This window comes from Oreochromis aureus, linkage group 7 (genome assembly GCF_013358895.1).
Source record: "Oreochromis aureus strain Israel breed Guangdong linkage group 7, ZZ_aureus, whole genome shotgun sequence".
NCBI classification, from domain to species: Eukaryota; Metazoa; Chordata; class Actinopteri; order Cichliformes; family Cichlidae; genus Oreochromis; species Oreochromis aureus.
In genome coordinates this window covers 36,022,855-36,044,236 of record NC_052948.1, presented here as the reverse complement: position 1 = coordinate 36,044,236, position 21,382 = coordinate 36,022,855, and the positions used below count along the sequence as shown (strand labels likewise).

General features: G+C 37.6%; 1 protein-coding gene across 1 annotated transcript in view; it reads left to right on the top strand.

Annotated features, from left to right (window-relative positions):
- The first annotated feature begins 4,190 nt into the window (after positions 1-4,190).
- The window catches only part of si:ch211-127i16.2 (probable flavin-containing monoamine oxidase A), a 40,427-nt gene continuing 23,235 nt past the window's right edge, over positions 4,191-21,382 (top strand). The window contains exons 1-7 of the mRNA XM_031739071.2: positions 4,191-4,427; positions 4,543-4,630; positions 7,580-7,760; positions 8,207-8,321; positions 8,929-9,086; positions 9,988-10,077; positions 15,373-15,457. Coding sequence (XP_031594931.1) covers positions 4,310-4,427; positions 4,543-4,630; positions 7,580-7,760; positions 8,207-8,321; positions 8,929-9,086; positions 9,988-10,077; positions 15,373-15,457 — 835 coding nt within the window. The 5' untranslated portion in view covers positions 4,191-4,309. The remainder of the gene's footprint in view (positions 4,428-4,542; positions 4,631-7,579; positions 7,761-8,206; positions 8,322-8,928; positions 9,087-9,987; positions 10,078-15,372; positions 15,458-21,382) is intronic.

Below are 21,382 nucleotides of genomic sequence, written 5' to 3'. Positions count from 1 at the left end.
CACCACCCAAAAAAGAACTTCCTGGAAACACACAATAACTGTACACCTTATTTGTTGTATACACTACCTAAACACCTCCCATTTGTCAAATGTCCATGGTTTCAAATTAAAAGCTATTAAAAAAAAAAAGAGTACGTGACGTCTAAAGTGATGAAAAACTTTTTTTTATTATTTGCTTTCTTTTTTCTTTCCTTTAAAAAACCCCCTGCAAAGCTCATGTCTGTGCTACAAAAAAAGGTGGGGTACTCTTCAGCAGGCACATGAAGAAAATACATGAGAGGCAGAGGGTAAAGTGCTTTATGTGAACTGTACTATACCCTCCAAGGACCTGGCGTCCACATATGTGGACATCACAGTTTGGGTTGTCTAGACCAAAATATTAAATGTTGCTCTACAAGGGCCTGATATCCACTTACGAGGACATTATACTGCCACTGTTCTGTCGAAATTTAAAACGAATGTCCTCATATGTGGATCTCATTTTTCTCAGAAACAAAACTGAGGTAAAAAAAATATTTAATAAGAAATATTTTTAAAAAAAATCAGGTAATTCTTTGTTTTTACATTCATCAGGTCCCAATCAGCCCAAATAGCAAAGAGAAATTACAAATGCATGCCATGAAAGAGTTCAGGTCTTAGGAGGATACATATATAACATATATAACACTTCTTTAAAATCTCTATATGAATTTTCTCTGCTATTTTAAATGCTCTGTGCCTGTTTTAAAAAGTCATTTTATCCATGGCCACTATTCGATAAAGAACACTAAGAGAAAAAACATCTAAAACCCAGCTTACCTTCTCTTTGACCTTGCACACCCACTCATTTCAAACTTTGAGAATACACTATAAAGTTTTCTGAGTAACTGCTTTAAAAAAGGAATTACTTGTCTAGAAATAGGTTGGATTCTGTGGGAAGAAATTACATTTAAGGGCTTTAAAAGCATGAAACTGTCACTGCTCCCCTTTCCCAATTACTTTAACGTGAACCTTTTACGAAACCTGTTCAGGACTTCCTCTGGAATCTACGCACCCTGCACAATGAAGTTAGATTAGATTCAGCATTGCATATCACTCAGTAAGTACCAGTATGATAATATGCTATTTATGCAGAATAGTTTCCAGATAGATACAGAGCAGTTCCTTACTACGCTGTTATATGGTTGGTGAGATGCTGCGTTGGTATTGCTGCAATACAAATGACTGGAAATTTAATCTGACTGATGGTTTTGATTGGTAGGGTACAGGTCACTGGACATTTAAACATGTAAAGTTTAAAAGGAAATTATAAGGTCTATGAGATATTAATGTCTAAATTTCTACAAAAAGTTGCAGAAAATGTTTGCAATAAGTTGCACAAAATTTGCATCCACACTAGTCTTCCTATATTATTCCGTAGACCAAATCCTTGTGAAATAGTTGTTTATCTACAAGCTTATCACAAGAGCAGTACAGTGTCATCAGCTATTCAACAGCTGCTATTTAGCAGCTAAGTGAAATTGGATGCCCGATTGAAAACCTTGTGATTGCTTTGGTGGTTTGCTGTAGGTAGCCTATAGTTTGGATGGAAGAATCCAACTCTTCTGTAAATACTTAAGGAACATGTAAGGAGAGATCATTTGGAAGAATTGAACATGATTGGAGATAGGGAAATTGATGCATTTAGCAATTAGACTCTGATGGCCCATTACACACAGAGTGGAGGCTGATTGGCTCAAACAAGGCAGGCAAGAAGATGATTGGCCAAGTGTTGACAGTATTAAGTTTGACAGGAAGGGAAAGGAGTAGTGAAGTAAAGAGTAGACTAGGAGCCAAACACCCAGGAATAGACTAGCCTTTTATTGTCATTGCACATGTGCAACGCAATTATGGAATAAAAAGGAGGAAAGATGAATGATTGCAGATCTTCCTTTTTAAATTCAGACATAATCTTCATTAAATGAACTATAACCATTTGGGGAACACATATTTTTTCTCATCAACCAGTGGTCTCTAGACCTGTGTGGTTGAGGCCTTCTTCACTTGACCCTCACATATCCAAAGTGCAAGTTACTGTCAGGTAGTTAATGATCAAAAAAACAAGACGAGCGATAAAACCTTAACCATAAGTCGATATATTACACCTCTGTTCAGTTTCCTCTTGCTCTAGTGCCATCTACACTGTGATACCCAGTGGCTATATTAAAATAAAGTTGGCTATTTTTTCTGTTTCAGTTGTCAAACTATTTGAACAAATTATAAAATATGAATAAGCGAACAGTAACAACAGCAAGATAAAGCCACTGACAACATCTCTGATGTCTATCAATTCATCAAATTAGACGCTGCCCTATCAAAGGCCACGCAACCCTTGATCCTTTGTTTTTGTTTGAGCCATTAATTTGAAAACGCTACACTGTGACAAACTAATCTGCAATTTTTGTTTACACACTGCTAACTATTTTGAAAAGGGGTCAGTTTTAGTTAAGAGGAATTTTTGTCTGGACAGATGGCTGAAAAATGTAAAAAAACAAACCAAAACACAGATTTTAGAACATCAGTGTACATAGTTAAAGTTATTCTGCAACATTATTATGTGAAGTGATGTGGACATCCTGTCTTTTGTTAACCTGTTTGGTAAGGGAATGAAAAGAGGTGAAGAGAAACCTTAATTTACATTTGTTAGGCACACAGAAACATCTCTAAACAAATGCTTGTCATCTGCTGTAGGTACAAATAAATGTTTGTCTTTTTATTGTCTGGGTAATTTTGTTGTCTTGGAATGAAAACAAGTGAAATAAAAACTAAGTGGAATAAAGCCATTGGAAACCATTCCCATGTGAAGCTTAAACTGTTCATTTATTTGCTCAGTGTTCCAGTCTTCTGAGAACTTGCTTTTAAACAGCAGTGATCATTCTGACCACAAAATAAAATTAAAAGGAAAATAAAGAACTGCCATAAAAATAAGAGCAAACGATGTGCCAGATTTTTGGTTTTGGCTAAGAAATTAGAAACTCTGAACACCTCCATATGAGGTTTGGCACAAATGGAGACAGATGGACTCAAAGACATAAGATCCAAACCAGTACAAGAGGAATTTTCATTGTTTGTACAGACATGCAAGCCCTTCTTGTTCTACACACTTGTTGGTATGGTTTTCACTTGCTGTGTCTCAGAAGTCATTTTTAAGCAGTCCTTTTTATTGCATAATGATCTGAACGTCCTTGTCATTTTAACTAAGAAAAGAGACTCAGAAAGAATCAGGTTTTATTTCATAACAAACCGTAAAAGTTGCAGAGTACACCGTTGTGCCCTTGACTTGACTGAATTTTCTTTACTCGTTTATTTTTCACATTGAGAACTGCTTCAAAGCCTGCACACATTTATATGGAGATAATACAGTTAGACCCACAGGTTTTTGGACAATGACTCAGTTTTTGTGATTTTGCCTTTGTACACCAGCACAGTGGATTTTAAATCCAACAATCAAGATGTGATTGAAGTATCAACTTTCATCTTTAATTCAAGGGGTTTAACAAATGCACTGCATTATCTGTTTACAGATCACAGCCATTTTTATACACCAGGCCCCCATTTTCAGAGACTCCAAACTAATTGGTCAAAGTAATACAAGGATTATTTTTAATAACTGGATGAAAATCCTTGTCAGTCTGTGTCTGCCTGAAGTCTAGAACCCATGGACATCCCCCAATATTACTGTGCTTCCTCCTTTGAAATGTTCTGCTTGGACTTCATTGCAGCTGCTTTCAGCTGCTGCTTGTTTGTGGGTCTCTCTCCCTTCAGTTTTGTCTCCAGCAACTGGGTGAAGTCTTATCCAGTCTTCTTATCTATTCTTCTCCAAGTTCAAAGTCACATTTTATTTGCATAATATTGCTCTTGCTCTATAGTGCCAATTCTGCTTCTGACTTACAACTGATTACTCCATTCTCTGTATGTATGTATGTATGTATGTATGTATGTATGTTTGAATGTTCCAAGATTCATAGTTGAAAATTTGCCTAAAGTTTTCCTAAACATGGTCTTACAAAGATTTTATATCTGACAATGTCTCTACTGTTCAAGAATCAAACGCCTCTCTTGGCTTTATTTGCTGGAATTTGCACAGCCGACTCTTTGCCAACTAGGTCACAAGCTCACTTGTTCACAGTTCCAAAGTGCACTATTGTGAAAGTCGCCCAGGCTTTGCAAGATAAGATAACCTAATTGATACAGAGAAGAAAAGGGAATACAGGCTGGATTTGAGTGTCTGAATCCTCAGTTTACCAGCACACGCTAAGTTGGCACTAAAGAAAGTGGCTTAAACTCAGCTATGACTGCGGAAATTTGGGACGTTATAGTCGTTGGTGCTGGACTTTCTGGACTGAGTGCAGCTCACTGGCTTAAAAAAAGGGACGCCACTATGAAAATACTGATTCTGGAAGGGAAAGGTTTGTAAAATTTCATGATATTTAAAGGCAACTGGTAACTTGTAATGCAGAATTATATAATCAAGCAAGAATTATTGAACTGTTATAACAGGATTATGTCTGTTGTGTCATGCAGATCGGGTGGGAGGGCGCACAGTGACCGTCAAGTTACCAGCAGCCAATGATGTTGATCGCTGGGACCTTGGAGGGCAGTGGGTAGGAAGGTAATGTTGATCAAATAAATACATTAATACTGAAGGTAGAAACAGAAATGCAGTAGAATTACAGTGAACATGACTCAAATGCAAATGTGTTACTCTGGAAAAGGAAGATGTTTCGACTGAGTCACTGGGATTTGCAAGATTACCCAGAAAATGAAGACCTTAGCTAAACAAATGAAATTTATCCACAATAATTGCAACAGATTGTTGCCTATTGTTGAATGGCCTAGTTGTACAATGATTACCACTGACACCTGACAGCACAGACAGTGACAAATGCTGGCTGAATGAGAGCTGGGACTGACTCCAGCTTCCCATGATCATGTAAAGAATAATATATGTGAATATATGTGAATGCAATGCTTACGGAAACATTATCTTTACGGCACAGACAGAGCATTTAGATTATGATGTTGTTAACACAGGCAGCTAAGGTATTGGCAGATACCCACTTATAAGAAAACCCTTGGATAGGATTGGTTGATGTGAATGAGGTTACTTGATACTGTTTATGTAATGCAATGTAATACTGAGATTACAGGGTGAAAGTCTCAGAGAAACTGATCGCAAAGTGTGTATTGCAGGATTTCTTAGCAGTATTCTTACAGTGTACTACTGAACATTTCATTTTTGTATTAATGCATATGGAGGTGTGATGCATATGCACATGTAACATGTTCACTTTTGCCAGATTGACATCATAACATAAAACTATATGTATTTTGTCAGTGTAAAGCAAGACTACATGCTACAGTGGCAATAAAGATCTACAAATAAACAGCTACCTAGAAAAAAAAACAAACTAGCATTCTGCAGGGTTTCATAGACTTACAAGTATTCAAGGCCAGTTCTCTTTCAATGTTTCCCACTAGCACTTATGTGTTAACCTTTGTGCCCAACCTTTTCTTAACCCTCATATACCGTTCCTATTTTGTGCCTTTGCATGGTTTGGGTTAATTTTCCCCATTTCCAAATATTACCTCAAAATTAGTGTCTATACAAAACTTTGCACTACAGAATATATTTAGATCCTATAAATACCCTTTTGGCTAACTCACTAAACGGTACAAGCCTAACCATCTCTTATTAAGTTGCCTATAAAAAATTATGATGAAGTTGAACCTTTTCTGAGGAGCTTTTTCAATGTATCTACCAACACAAACACACGCACACATATATACATAGATACGGTCTTTTGGTCTATTTTAATCTCAGTTAGTTGTCATTTTAATTTCAGTGCACAATAAAGGGATTCAAATGTGTTCTATTCAATTGGAGTTGCTTGTAGGTCTAAATGTAACATAATGTACCGACTTTTACATAATTTCTTCTTTAGTTTTACTAATCACTCAAAACACTTAATTACAAGTCACACTTTAATTACATATTCATACAGCACTTTATTCTATAAATGTTAAGCAACTGATCTACCTCTGTGGACTGTGGAATGAAGCTGGAGACTCACATAGGCACAGAGAGAACATGCATGTGCCACACAGCAAGGCCCCAGCCAGGATTTTAACCAGAAATCCTGTAGCTCTGCACTGCTCTATTACAGAGTTTGTGTCTGTGTCAAGGCACCCTTTGCCCTCTGTTCCTTACATGCACCATATATGATCACTCCTTTGTTGTTTTACCATTTCACTGTTTTGAGGTTCCTCAGTGATCCTCCAAAGACCAACAAGCGGTGGGCACACAGACAATTCTTGACAGTGTCAAGGTCCCCTTGACCTCTGTCACCACTGTGGCATAAAACATGCACACAGACACGGTGCATAGTGTCACAGTTTCAAGAGTCCCTAAAACCACAATTTTCCTTGATTTAACTTGCACTACTGATGGATCTAAAATTCATCCCAACTGATACGGATCAAGTTTGACCTGGAACAGTCTCAGCTTACACAATAGACGCTGTACAAAACTATATTTTTAAACATTTTCATAATTGTGTATTTTGTGTCACTATAAGTAATCAACTTTTAGACTAAAAGAAATCACACTTTGGGCGTTTTTACTGCTATCAAATGTCAAAAATGGGTCAAAATCGACCAAAACAGCATATAAGGCTTAAATTCAACAGCCAGTATTTCTTAAACTTGCCTCATCTATCTCATTTTCCTACTCTGGCTGGGTTTTTTTTTTTCAGAATTCAGTGTTTGATCAGTGATATTGCTGAGAATGATTTTAAATAATCAACTCATATGGTTACATGCAGTCTCTACTTTAAATCAATTCAATTTAGTTTTATTCATAAAGCACCACTTTCAGCACACATGCTGAAACTTTACAATGAACAGAAAAGACTAGGACCCAGAAAACCTGCCAACTTCCTTGGATTCTGATGTGGACAGAGGTGAAGTAGGAAACTCTCCTGCTGTTTCATCTCCAGAAATCCTCTGGGGTAAACAAAAAAGCAGGACCCTCTGACTAATTATCAGCAGACAGCTCTAAAGATAGCACCCATTAGTGAAAATAAAATAAGTGGTTTGCACATATGCAGAGGTAACATTATTGCTGGACAAAATATGCAGACTCTGGAGCAACATTTACTGCCAATCAATCAATATTATTGATATTATTTCAATGCCAAGCAACATTCTGCAAGCATTACAAATACATGGCTCCACACTAAAACGTCAATATGGCAAATGATTCTCAGCTCGCAGAATATGAGGTTATTACAATTTCAGCTAATAAAACCATAATTTCGTTGTTACTTAGTTTAGAAATGTGATCTTGAAACTACAGCCCAACATTGGTTAAGTGAGTCCCTGAACACATGAAAACATCTGAACTCTGAGAAGTGAAATGTAGAAGCTTGTAGAAGTTTGAGGTCTACTTCTATACAAACAGTAAACATGACATTTTGACCATGTATTAGCAGAAAACTTCACAGTAAAACACTGGAAAGACAAAAACAATGGTTTTAAAACAGCATGCTTTCTCTTACAGTACTCAAACACACATGTTGAAGCTCATAAAAGAGCTGGGCTTAGAAGTCTACCCACAGTTCATTATGGGTAGAAAGGTGCATCACATGGGTGGGCCAACTTCCAAAGTTCGCACCTATAAGACCAGCATTCCTACTCTGTCCCCTGTGGTGCTAATGGACTTCACCCAGATCCTGTGGAAGGTGAGACTTGCACAGTAATATTCTATTGTTAGTACTTTGCCTAGTCAGAGTAGAAGGATCTGGAAATACTACAGTTCCAATCGATGATGTTTAGTTTGATTCATTTCTTGTATACCAAACATATATTTAAAGAATTAATTTTATTATCCAATTAAAATTTAAAAGTTTCAAATCAATATGGTAATGATACTTTGTTTTCTGTTTTTGGATTTCTAGGACAAAAGTGCATTTATCACACAGCAAAGTACCAGAAAATTTTGAGTCCAAGATAAATGGTTAGAGTACCAGTAGGAAGAATATACTGTGGGGAAAATTGCACTGGCAAAATCATATTTGGCAGCCTTGAGCTATTCTTCTGTTATTATCTCTATCAATGGGATACTTTTGGTTCACAGTGGTAAACCATCATGTGTGGGTGTGATGTGGTGATTTTCGTCTGCATTCAGATTGACAGACTGTGCGCAACAGTATGCGTCCAGGATCCCTCAAAGACTCCAAATGCTGAAGAACTGGACAGCATGACGCTGCACACGTACATTGAGAAACACGCCTGGACTGCAGGTCAGTTTAAAGAGTGCCTTTAACCTTCTCATCGCCTCAATCTTTCTCAAGCAAACATGTCGAGCTCCTCTGGTGAGACTCCAGAGATTCAAGTTTGAGTTCCTCATATCTCATCTTCAAAAAGTAGAAAACAAGATTAGGAAAGAAAATAGTTTCCACTGCAGATAAATGTCCCAATAAAATATGTGCAAGAATTTGCTCACAATGATGCATGCAAGCATAATGGTGGCATGGAACCGTGCTTTAATCCTCTGGGAATCTCCCCCGTCAGAAAATCTGGCATGCATTTGTCAAGATATTGCATTGTGGATGCTGCATAGATTATTAATGATTAAATTCTTTACGCCAAATCAAATGACTCACTGCATCGGCAGATTCATTGAGAGAAAACTAAAAAAGGCATCTACATTTGACAGGATAATTGCAGAAGTGATAATTACCATGCTCTCAGGTAGCTCTTTCATGTGGCAGAGCAAGCTGCATTTTCTTTATTTTTGACAGTGTATTCTGTGTTGGTTAGCTTATTACAATTTTATACTGTCATTGTAGGAAAATGTGTATTATTATCGCATGTGTGAAGTCTACAGTATGTATTATTCCATGACAGAACTAAAAGAGGAAATCGGGCTGTGTAGCAGGTCTGTCTTTGGAATTGAGCCATCCCAGATGTCTTTCCTATTCTTCCTGATGTATGCTACAGCTGCTGGAGGGCTACTAAAGCTGCTGGAGAGCACTCCAGGTTGTGCTCAAGAGTTCAAGATAAAGGTACATACCTGTTATCATTCCCCACACTCAATATTGTTGGCACAAATGCTTTTTCAAAACTTCAGGCCACACTGACCTTTTTATTTATTTATTTTCTATTAAACTTAGCACCTCCCATTCCACGTCCCCAAAATCCCACTGCCTCCCTTTGTCCTCGAAATATTGATTCGCATTTAAAGCCGCAGTCTTGTATTGGATTTTTCCACTTTTTAGTCCTCTGGAAGCATAAAACTTGTGTGATCCATTTTTGTGCTATTGCTTCAGAAACTTCTCTCCCTCCCAACAATGGTCATGTGTAAAAATGGGCTGAGAGCCAAAAACGGGGCATAAAAACCAATCGACAAAAGAAGGCCTTTTGCTAATTGGTGCAAAGTGCTTGATTTTCAAACCTATGTTTTAGCACACTTCCTGCACTTGTTATCATCTGGAGCTGTTTTCTTTTAATTGCATCCTCGCTATGGCCTGGAATGAGTACCGCAGCATCACTGAACATGACACGGCACCAAATGTGAACTGAAAAAAGCGCTTCAACTTAACAGAAACTTATTCCTGTGGTATTTTATGGTATTTCCTTCCTCTCGACCTCAGCACTTATTTGTGTGCATGTATTATTATCACTTATTTGTTGTTGTTTTTTTTCTCTACTTAAGCAGCGGTGAACATTTGCTCATATTTTGTTTTACACTGGTGCAAACAAACCCAAAACAAAACAAAAAACTACCTGAAGTCAGTTTTCTGGCTTATGAAGACTAACCAGGAAACTTTTCCTAGAAATACACTTGAGAGCAATTCAAATTGAAATGTATAGAAAAATTGATCATTTGCAGGGGTCAAGCATTTTGTTAATTAATAATAATAGTTTTTAAGCACACCTTGAAGTCTAATATCTGCCTCTCCACAGGGAGGCACCCAACAGCTTTCAGAGTGTCTGGCAGACCGTGTTGGATGGAAGAATGTCCGGCTGGGTTGTGCTGTGACAGCCATATGGCAGGTAGGGTACAGTAACGGCTCACTCAGGGATTGATGAGGCGCGACACAGAGATAACAGCTTCCTCAGTAGGGAAACAGGCTGTCTCATGTGAAGGCCCTGCCTGTTCTGCTTGAATGTCTCCTTTATCCACAGCTGAGAGACTAAGAGGGCTCCATGTAAATGCAGTGCTTCTCATCAATATATTTTCTTGTTTGAAACCCCCCTGCCAAAAAAACCTCCCCACCCATAGCTATAGCCATCAACTTTGACACAAAATCTGGGCCGACATAAATATGATACAAATATTGACTTTGAACAAAAACAAAAATAAAAGAAACACTTCACGTCTCTGAACCACAACTCATAGTCCCCTTCAGGTTGGATGACTATATATGCCTTTCCACACTCTGGGCTGTTTGTTCTCATTTTCACGCCCCACGCTCCCTCAACCTTTCTCAGTTATCACGCCTCTCATTAGTACCCGGTTATCTGCCTGGCCTGGGAGTCAGTCACTAGTGACACAGTTTACAGGCAGTAACCAAAATGTTCTGCATGCTCTGTTAGTTCAGTTAGTTCACTCTTTGGTGATTTTTACAGTTCAGTTGCTCGAGTTGTGTTTTATTTACATTACCCTAGAAAAGTCTTGAGCCACCCCTCATTTCTGTTACAACCAAATTTCCCCTTGTGGGACAATTAAAGGATTATTCTATTCTATTCTATTCTATTCTATTCTATTCTATTCTATTCTATTTCTTTGGATTTTGCTTCCAAGAAGCCAGACTTTCTTGTCATTTTTCAAAGTGGTCTTGAAAAATTGTTCTCCAGGCTTTGTGAAGGTCTTTCAAAGTTTTTGCTTTGAACATTGGTGGCTTTTTCACTCTTTTCCAGTCCAGTCCTTGTAATCATGAATCATTTAAGCATAGAATGTGTACATAGCATGAGTGATGAACCACCGTTATGTCTAAACATAACAGACAACTTAGCAAAGAACCAATCTTAAATTGTACCTTTAGGCACTGTGACACTAGCAGCTTGTCGCAAAAATACAATTTGTTCCCATTTTTTAATTTTTTGTTGAAACTATGAAAAATGCCAAATGTAACAGTTTGACAGACATAAAATTGTATTTTTGCACCAACAAGTTTATTCCTAAAGAGCTATTAGCTGACAAATCCTGGCATGATTTGCAGTTTTAGAAAACTGGAAAAATGCAGGAGAAGAGAAGAAGTGGAAGACCTTAAAGAAAAAAAAACTCTCTACAGCAGATGAACAGTATCTGAAAGTCATGCCCTCTTAATAAATATAGGGAAAAATTCCAGCAAAAACCTGACACAGGACCTGAGAGATGCATCTGGCCCTCCAGGTGTAATATATACTGTTGACTGAAGCCTCATCAGAAGTTCTCAATGGAGGCAGACTGTCAAGAAGCCATTCATAAGAAACAGAAAAGGGGAGAAAAGCTTGAGGTAAGCTGGTTTACACAAGGAATGGACCGAAAACACCACCATTTGAAAAACATGTGATTGCCAATGGCATCATTTTTCAGCATGAAAATAATCCCAAACACATTGCCAATGCAGTAAAAACATATCTACTGTAAATAGAAAAACACAATGGGACACAATCAGGCATGGATTGGCCTCCCCAGAGTCTAGACTTCAACATAATTGAAGCAGTGTGGGATCATCTTTACTGAGAATGGAATAAAAGGTAACCAACATCCAAAGAACAGCTTTGAATATTCTTCAAGTTGCCTGGAGAGCTATTGCTGAACAGTACTTAAAGAAATAACAAGAAAGCTCTTCTAAGAGAGCTCAGTCTATGTTGAAGAATAAAGGTGGTCATGGCTTTCAAGTTTTGTTAGATTTATATAAAGGTCATCTTTGCCTTATACTGTATTTCCATTTATGTTTGCACATCTTTTAATAATGTTTCTGGAGAAATGAAAGGTGGCTCAAGACCTTTGCACAGCACTGTGCTTGGCTGTTAAATACATGGTCCAGTGGGCTGCTGCAACAAACAAAGCAAAACAGAAAACCAGGAAAGGAACCTGCACTTTTATTTATCTTTTTATAAAGATACAAAATTCTTAAATTATGTTGTCTTTCATTGCAAATTTACTTCTTACATGCAAAAAATTTAAAAAGGTACCTCAAGCAAGAAGTTTTTTTTAATAAGTGTGTAAAGTAAAACAATCAAATGAAAAATATACTCAGTCCTGATAAATATTAATCACTTAAATAATATCTAAAAGTAAAACTGTATCATTTATGAAGTAAAGGGTCACAAAAAGGCAATAGTGTGTACTAGCATAGACTGGGTGAAAGACGGGGCACACCCTTGACATTTTACCAGCCTATCAAAGCACTAACACGTATTGACAGACAAACACATTCACACTGACATTCACAGCTACGGGCAATTGGGAGTTTTCACTTCACTTAAGCTGAAGCAAAGCACAGAAAGGAAACGAATACAGGCAAGAGAAGCTCAAAAAACTTCACACAGAGATGTCCCATTTGGTGAGGCTGCGATAACACTCAGGAACTTTTTGCCGACAGGCATGTGGCCTTGCCAAAAACCAAAAAAAAAAACGAAAAAAAAAAACAAGACAAAGAAATCAGAAAATAAAAACATGACAATAACTGCACATGACAAGGGTTAAAATCTCACATTTGATTATAAAATTTTCAGCTGTAACTCTGGGAGTTATGCCTTAGTGAAGCATGGACACAAACGAGTACTACTAAGGACTAGGTAAAAATGCTCACTTCTTAATCAAAATGCCAAGCTTCAGCCTCCTCTGAAAGCATTTTTTACTAATGTTACCCTATTTCCCAGTGTTGCCACTGAACAGTCAAAAATTTCAAGTTGAATTGAGGTTCATGCAAACACATATTTGAAAAACTGCTATTTTAACTGAAGAATGTGAAAGAATTCTTCCATTTTTGGTTTTTATAGCTTCATGCCATTGCATGTCTGTTTCTAAAAAATGGTCAATAACAACAAAGTATGCTGAATCAGAAAGGAAGCAGCTTGTTTTTTCCCCCTACAATTAAATTTTAATAAATAAATTAAAATAAAACTCACTGATTAAAAATACATGAGCACTGCTTTGCAATTGGAGGTCAACCTCTTTGCCTGGAGAGGTAGGTGCACGAGTGAAAGTCATTGTTATTTTTCTTTCTCACACAGTGCAGACGTTCTGTTCTTTCTAACGTTCGCTGAGAATGATTATTTTACACCTAAATGCAGTTGAAATCAAAGCACAGCCATTATCTCTAACTTATGTGTCTGGTGACTCCATCGGACGCCATCTGAAGTTATAAAATCAGACCAGCTTTAATTTAAGGGATTGAACAAAAATATTGCTTTACCTGCTGAGGAATTAAAGCCATTTTTATATGCAGACACTGACTTTCAGTGGCTCAAATGTAATTGGACAATTGACTCAAAAGCTGCTTCATGGAGAGGTATGGGCTATAACTTTGTTACTTCTTCATACATTAAGCAGTTAAAGAGGTCTGGAGATGATTCCAAGTGGTGCATTTGAAAACTGTTTCTGTGAACCCACAGCATGCGGTCAAAGGACCTCTCAATGTCACTGAAACAAGCCATTCTAACAAATCCATCAGGAAGATAGCAGGGACATTTTGATGGCTCCATGATAAAGAAAGACCCCTTTACAACATCCAAAGGAGAACACTCTGCAGGGGGTATGCACATCATTATCCAAGCCTGTCATTAAGCAATAAGTAACTCAGAGTCATTTTGAATATTTTATTAACAACATGTAAAGCGCGAAATGGCTACAGGCTCCTGCATATATAAGCTACTGAGACCTTTTTTTGTGGTCAGCCTCTCCAATCATCTGATCTGGGTCTTATATTTTAAGGAAAAAGACAACCACACATTTGAGGTTTCAACTCCTAAACTTTGGAGTACTGCATCAGATTTACAGAATCAGTGGTTTCTTTTACAAGCTGCTGAAAACTCTTTTTAATAGCTTGTCTTATCCTTAATCATTATTCCATTATTTTTGGCTATAACTGACATCTAATTTCACCTATGCTTGTGAAAGTATGTAGGAATAAATGGAAGACCATATGTTTGATATGACACAATATGTTTATCCAAACTGTGAAGCACTTTGTAACTCTGTGCTTTAAACAGTGCCACAAATAAAAGGTTGTTGTTGGTTTCTTAGTGATTAAGAGGGTAACTAATAACCAGGTGCTGCTAATCAAAAGCATTTGATTAACTGATAATCAGTATGTGTGACCACCTCTATAAAAGCTTTGTGTTAACACAATACCACAATTTTCCAAGTTGTGAACATCCAGCAAATTACGATCACTGCCACTTGGAGAAACAGCAAAAAAACAAAATAGTGAAAAAAAACCCCCTCAAAAAACAAAGAGCTGCATCTCAGATCTTCAGATGTAAATGTCTGCATAAATTCCTACTTCTGATAGTTTGACACTGCCTCTTCTACCTCCATAAACCACCGTTTAAAAGTTGTTTTAAGTTTGTAGCAGTTAGAAAACTGTCAATCAAAACTGAGACTGGTGAGTGAAACTACAGCATGTGATTAACATCATTTATACGCTCAAAGCATTCAGTTATCGCCTCTGCCATTATCAATGTAGTCATCATGATGCTGGAAATGGCCAATACCATTAGACTATGAGGATAGAGCTAACCACTCAAAGCAACTTTGCAATGATCTGCTGTGACCCCACCCTCTAAAAGTAGAAATAGACCTGACAGAATAATTACCACACCCCCTTACTACAGGATTTTCTTTTAATGTGCTGTAATGTAATGTACATGCTTTTATATACTGTTTTTCTAGTCTCACTGACCACTCTGTGTAATCCAGACTTTTCTTCATTTAAAAAGATCTCTAAAAGCACATTAGTGGGATACTTAATGAGCACAGACAAGTAAAAATGATTTGTCATTTAACAACTCTCCTCAAGAAGTCATTCTCCAAGGACTACGGATCACATAATGTAACAAATATATACAACACATATATAACAAGACGATTATATAATATGGCTTAATGGAAAGCAAAAACCCAGAATTCAACTGTGTTGGGAAAAAAAAGGTAAATCAACAGTACAAAGGGACAAACAACTAAGGGCAAATAACTTCATTTTGTGTATACTGTATTGGAAATAAATTATATCCAAAATCGATCAAAGAAGTAACCTAAAACAGCTCTACCATATCAAACAAAATGAAATTTAGTTGCAAGTCCGTGCGACTTGCTTTTATAATAAAACTGTATTTCTGTTTGTGTTTAAACAGGATGCTGAGTGGGCCAGGGTGGTGACTGCTACAGACACCTTCTTGTGCAGAGCTGTGATTGTCACCTGCCCCCCTCATTTGGCAGGTCAGTGTGCGTCTCCCACCTCTGTCAACTTGCTAAATGAAATTCTCAGTGATGCAGAAGGCAAATATCCTTCTCTCTCATCTGTCTGTCAAATGTGGCAAACTGTGCATCCATGCAGATAAATCTATGATTTTCCTAAATCTTCTTCAGCTCTAGAGTGTGGCAGCCACTTTGGCTGAAGTACACTCGGGTCTCCAGCTCATGGACTGCCTGGATTAGATTTTGAACCACAGCAAATGTTAAAGCCAAAACTTTAACTGGAGTCTAACATGACCTACAACCGTTAGCTGTGGGAAGTTGAAAGTGGCAAAGACGCCATTACCAACCTTTCTAAATTCAGGTTACTAAAGCGGGGAATGCTATACATATTTTGGACTGATGTGAGAAACCAAAAGCTTTAACTGAACCAAAATTCAGAGGAAAGCTATGCTATGAAATTATTTTACAGACAGGTGATTTGTTTACTCGTGGCTGTCTGACAATATATGGGGATTTTTCTCAACCCTTGATTTATTTTCCTCATATGGAAACAGAGATACCTGCACCCCAGCATCTAATCAGCTATAGTGGAAAATTGTGTTGATGTTGATTTGATTTCTGCCTTCCTGCTGGTGCTTGTCATGTGTAGGACACACACCAAGGGTGGAGTTGATGCAGGTTGAAGTTATGACTGGAAGCACACTTGGTTTTGCCAGGTTTGGAAAGGGCTGAAGCTAAATCTGAAGTGCAGGCTTATACTGAGTCTGTTCCTATTTGTACTAAGCTGGCAAAAGATCTGTCACTCAAAGCCTCATAGTCAGAGCCATGGACCAAAGCCAGGATCCTTAATGAGACAGGTCTGAGAGCAGTGTTGAATTATGCAGCATGGATTGCTCTGGCTCGTATGCCACAGTGCCACACTTTGGCCCTAAATCAGTGTGGGGAGGTTGACAGGGACTCTTGAATGCCAAAGTCAGCCCAGTGATTGAGACGTCACCTCTTCCAAAAGAAGTTGGGTGTAAATTTAAGAAAGGTTTGCAGCTTAAAGTCCTCTTTGTGACATGTTTCAGTTTGAATTTTCTGGGAACTGGGTAAACCCGGGCAGCTTTGTGATTTGTGGGTGTGAGAAAGAACAAGACAGGTGGGATTGACGATAAAGACGAAATGATACCAAGTCTCTCTTCGACGGCTGAAGTCTAAAATTATATTTGCTGCATACACTGCACCTCAATTCTGTCTCTTTTACAGATTTTTGGTGCTGACATTTCAAATGAATTGTAAAGTCTCTGCTTTCAAGTCCAGTAATGGGCAGCTGGTTACAAAATGTGAAAAAACCCCAAAAACTTTCTGAGTCTACAGGATGCCTGGCATCAAGATGTGCCACTATATTCACACACACCAGGATTTGTTTTCTAATACATCATCTTAGACCTGTTCCTGGCTCCTGTATTTACCTCCCTGTTCATCCATCCGTCTTTTGTAATGAGTCCCGTCAGGTTTTTTTCTTTTTTCTTTTTGATACCCCTTCTTTCACTCATGTTGATGATTTATGAACTGTTTTGTCACACTGCATATTGAGATTGCTATGCATGAAAATGATGAATGTGGAATTAGGATCTGTTGCCATGTGTTGACTTTTGAAATGTGGACACGTAAAATATTTTTCTTGGGAAATAGTTTATAGGTTAGTATGTTTATAGAGTCTGAGACTAGATAAGACTAAGATCAAAATCCTGAAAAGCATTTTTAAATTTCTGTTTGTTTGTTTGGTTTTTTTTATTATAATGCAATTAAGCATATCGTCCAATATTCAGCAACAGTTACAGAGAGCTTTGCAGCTGCTAAATTAGCATTTAGTTTCACACCGTATTACTGTTCCTCATTTCAGGAAACTCTTAGTAGAACATGCTGTGAGTGCACACGTTTGTGTGGGCTTGTCTGTGTGTATTTATTTTGAAAGCGGTGAAGCTAAAGTTCTCAAAGACTGCAAACTCACAGTACCTGAGTATAGCGGGATGCACATCTCGTGCAGGAGGAGCTGCTGTAATTAGAAGAGGCTTGGGCAATGGTCAGGAAGTGTGCCATTCAGGTCTGGTTTACACTAGTAGAAAAATGGGTAAACAGTGCATTAGCAATGATTTTGACAACTTACACTGCATGAGTCAGGATTCTAGGTCAGTATCTGCTGTGCTGTGAATGAAACTAATGGAGCCTAATTTAGGGATTAAACATGAAGTGGGAGCTAAAGTGATTGTGAAGATAATTAACGCACTGTGATTTTTATCTTGCTGAGTTTAAACTCAGTGGAAATAAATTTCACTCTCTCTTTATATTTTACATCTCTCCTGATGAGTAATATAGAAGGTTTGAAGAACAGACAATCATAGCTGTAATTTTCCAAACCTTCATTGACCAATGGATAATTGCTATGGAAAATTTGGTCTCCTGGAAGGATAAACCATGGTCGATATGATCTTTTGTCACTGGAGATTGACCGTTACTGGATTTTTTTTTCTTTTTTTTAGGTCAATAGGGATGTTAGTATTTGAAAGATAAAAATGATGATATAAAAAAATTGTCTGAAATGACCATTTAACAAACTACATTTTTGGGGGGGGTTAAACCTGATCATTAAAAAGCTGTGGTTAGTCCTTTGCATCCAAACAAATAGAAATTGTCACTAAGGCTTTAATGCACTTTGTGTGTGCAGTGTAGCTTGATTGTATTTAACTGATACAGTATAATCAAATAGGTTTTTTTTTTTTTAATGAAACCACCTCATCTCAAACATGCCGTTCTTCATTTCTGAGCATTTTCAACTGCCATGCCTTTATTGTGGTGGTAAAATATTCAGTGCTGCAATAAATAATAGATAAAACTTGTCTGTATGGACACTGCATAGTATGCATTTTAAAAGTATGATGGGATAACATCAGCAAACAACACTATACTGTAGTTGCCCTGCACAGCCCTGTGGTACAGTCAAACAGTAATACTAAATACCAAGTAGTTGTTGCCCAGATAAGAGATTACTGCATAAAAGTATGTCTTAATTAGCTTCTCATTTCTATTCAGAAACTGTAAGGCATGGTTTCCTGGCACTAAAATTAGTGGTCAAGATTACAGTCAGGTATTCACAAGCAATTAAAAGTCATTCAATATTAAAGCATAGTTAAATTAATTAGTAAACAAATTGCTTTGGACTCAGAGGTCACTCTCCTCAAGTCCACTTTTGCTTAGACCAACAGCAAAACTCGAACAGTGGTGTAGGTATGGATGGGGGAGGGTGTATATGTCGACTACTGCGCCTTCAATTTCAATAAGTGTCAAGGGGATGCATAGGTAATTCAATAAAGGGTCTGTGCTGTAACATGGCCATAGATACAGACCTCCATCTTTAACATTTTGTTTAAGTGGTTGATGAAGAGTGCTGCCCATCTCTAATGGCCTTACAGATTTATGATAGTCGCGACTGCTATTTCTTTGGTATTCATTTGTCATTATTACCTGTATCTTTTAAATTAGCTCTGGGTATGGATACCTCCCCAGGATTATGGCCAGAACTGTGTTTTTTTTTTTTCCTCCTTTGTTTCAATCAAACAACTGACACATTAATTTTTTTTTCTATTTTCAGATGCAATTATCTTAGCCAGTTACCTGGCAAGAAGTTGTATGTGTCACTATTTTTTTCCCCCTTTTCTCCACAGCAGGTTGTTGAGGCTTACGCTATGGACTGCTCTGTTGTTTTTGTGAGGATGGAAATGATTATCTTTTACAGCTTGCAAAAAGACAGGTGGGAACTAAACTTGAGTCATTTTTTTCAAACTTTTTAAAGGATTTTTTTTTGCACCACTCCTCATAAATTGCCATTCAGAAGCTGCATCTCTGAATCATCACCCCTTTGATGTTATGTCTTGATTTGAGTGGCTTTTCAAGTTTCACTTTCCTCATCCTTCTAACAGTCAAAGACACTGAAAGTGCCGGTACCGTGTGCTGTGCTAAAAGTTCACAGTGAAAAAGTAATGGAAATTTTGAGGCCTTACTTGCCGAAGGCAAAAGCAGATGTGACTTGTAGGTCACATCCAGAAGAAATTGAGAAAGTGTGGTTACTGTTGTCCAGGAGTGCATTCACAAAAATTAAGTCAGAGAGGATCAAATGCCAGAAATTTTTTAAAAGGAAGGACATGAAATGAAGACAGACAGAATGACGATGAAAAATTGAAAGGAAACCACTCAGAGGGGAAGGAGTGTCCTCAGATGTCAGAGTATTAAGGGTCAGGAACAAACATTTGTGCAGATAGCTTGGAAGCTATGAGATGCTCTTGAACTTGGCACTGTTTTGCATAGATGACAGTGTAATGCAAAAAAAAAAAAAAAAAAAAAAAAAAAGTCTGATGAGCTGTCAAATTAGAGTGCTTCAGAGGACGGTAGATGAGGATGGTGTCAGCATACTAGAGGGAACTTTCAATTTTTCCTCAATGTCTGGTCCAAATGTAAATCTTCTGGTCTTCAACTGCAACTTTCACTTGTCAAACTAAAGAAGGCGTTCTTTCACTCAAATAGTTTAGGATACTAATTAGCATCATGGCTAAGGTTATTATAATTCTAAATTGAGACCGTCTTTATGAGTCGAATATTATTTAGACCACTGAATAGATGTAACACATGTTGCATTTTACAAGGTCCATGCTGTCAAATAGAAACGATAATGTGAGGACAATGACTATCCGATCAAAACTGAAAAGACTGTCAGCCCCTGAGTGTTGGACCCAGTAAGGAACCAAGAGACCATCATTGCCTTATGTAAAGCCATTTATTTAGTACTACTAAAAATGTGAATATGCTACATTTGCACAAACATCATCACCTCTATTAAGGTCTAATTTTACAAAAATGTGTTACTTTCTCAGTTGCTAGGCTGTGCAATTTAAAGGGCTGCCAGCCCAACAGTGTAAAATTAAATGCTCTAGAGTCAAGGATATTTTGTTATTGTCAAAGTGGCTCTTTCACTTCTATGTCAGACAGGGAAAATCATCAGTATTTATCCTGTGTATATACTGAAATCTGTGCTCTCAAAGCTTTATGATTTAACCCACCTTTTCAGAAGATGCCAAAAACAAGGGGACCTCCACAGTAAAAAGAACAGAAATTATCGGATACCTGAAAAAGACAAGATAACAGTGTTATTTTTCTTTCTGCTGCAAATAGCTGATGGCTGTCTCAAATAGGCAAATTTGCTCGCACTCGCTCATGTTTATGTAAGTGCATAAATTGCCATTGCATTGTTCCCATTTTATACTTTTACCTATGTCGCCTTGATTTGACTGTGATTTTGAGTTGCGGTAGCAAAGTTCCACTAAAGTGTCACAACAGATTAGCATATTTATGAGCAGATGATAGTGTTTTCACTGCACTTTTGTGTTCAAAAGCGTGAGATGCCAGTGTATGTTGTATTTACTTATCTGCAATTCAACAGCTGTCTGACAGAAATGTGGTAAAAGACATCCCTTGCCATCAACTTAGCATGCATGGTGTCAAAAATAGTATTATGGATAGATACCACTTGACAGGTCTTATGTCATGTGTACAGTGCCGTCAATTGAATGTCTAGGTGCCCATGTCAAATTAGTTTTGAGCCACTTATCATGTCACTGTTTTTCAATTATACTGCTTTAAGCTCATAAATTTTGTTCTGCATTGAGGGCATTATTTTGAGGTTGCTGACAGGCCCTTGACGGTTTCAAAATGATGTTTCACATCTTCTAGTGGTTCATTCGTTAAAAGCCTGGCTTCTAGCCAGATGTTGGTACACTTGCCAGCACAAGCACAGAAACAGCTTGCCTTCTCTTTATGCGTGACATACGCTAACTCTAACGGTACTGATGAAGTTACTTGACTGCCTTCACATCAGTGAGATTGAGCTTTAACAGATGTAAGCACTGTGAT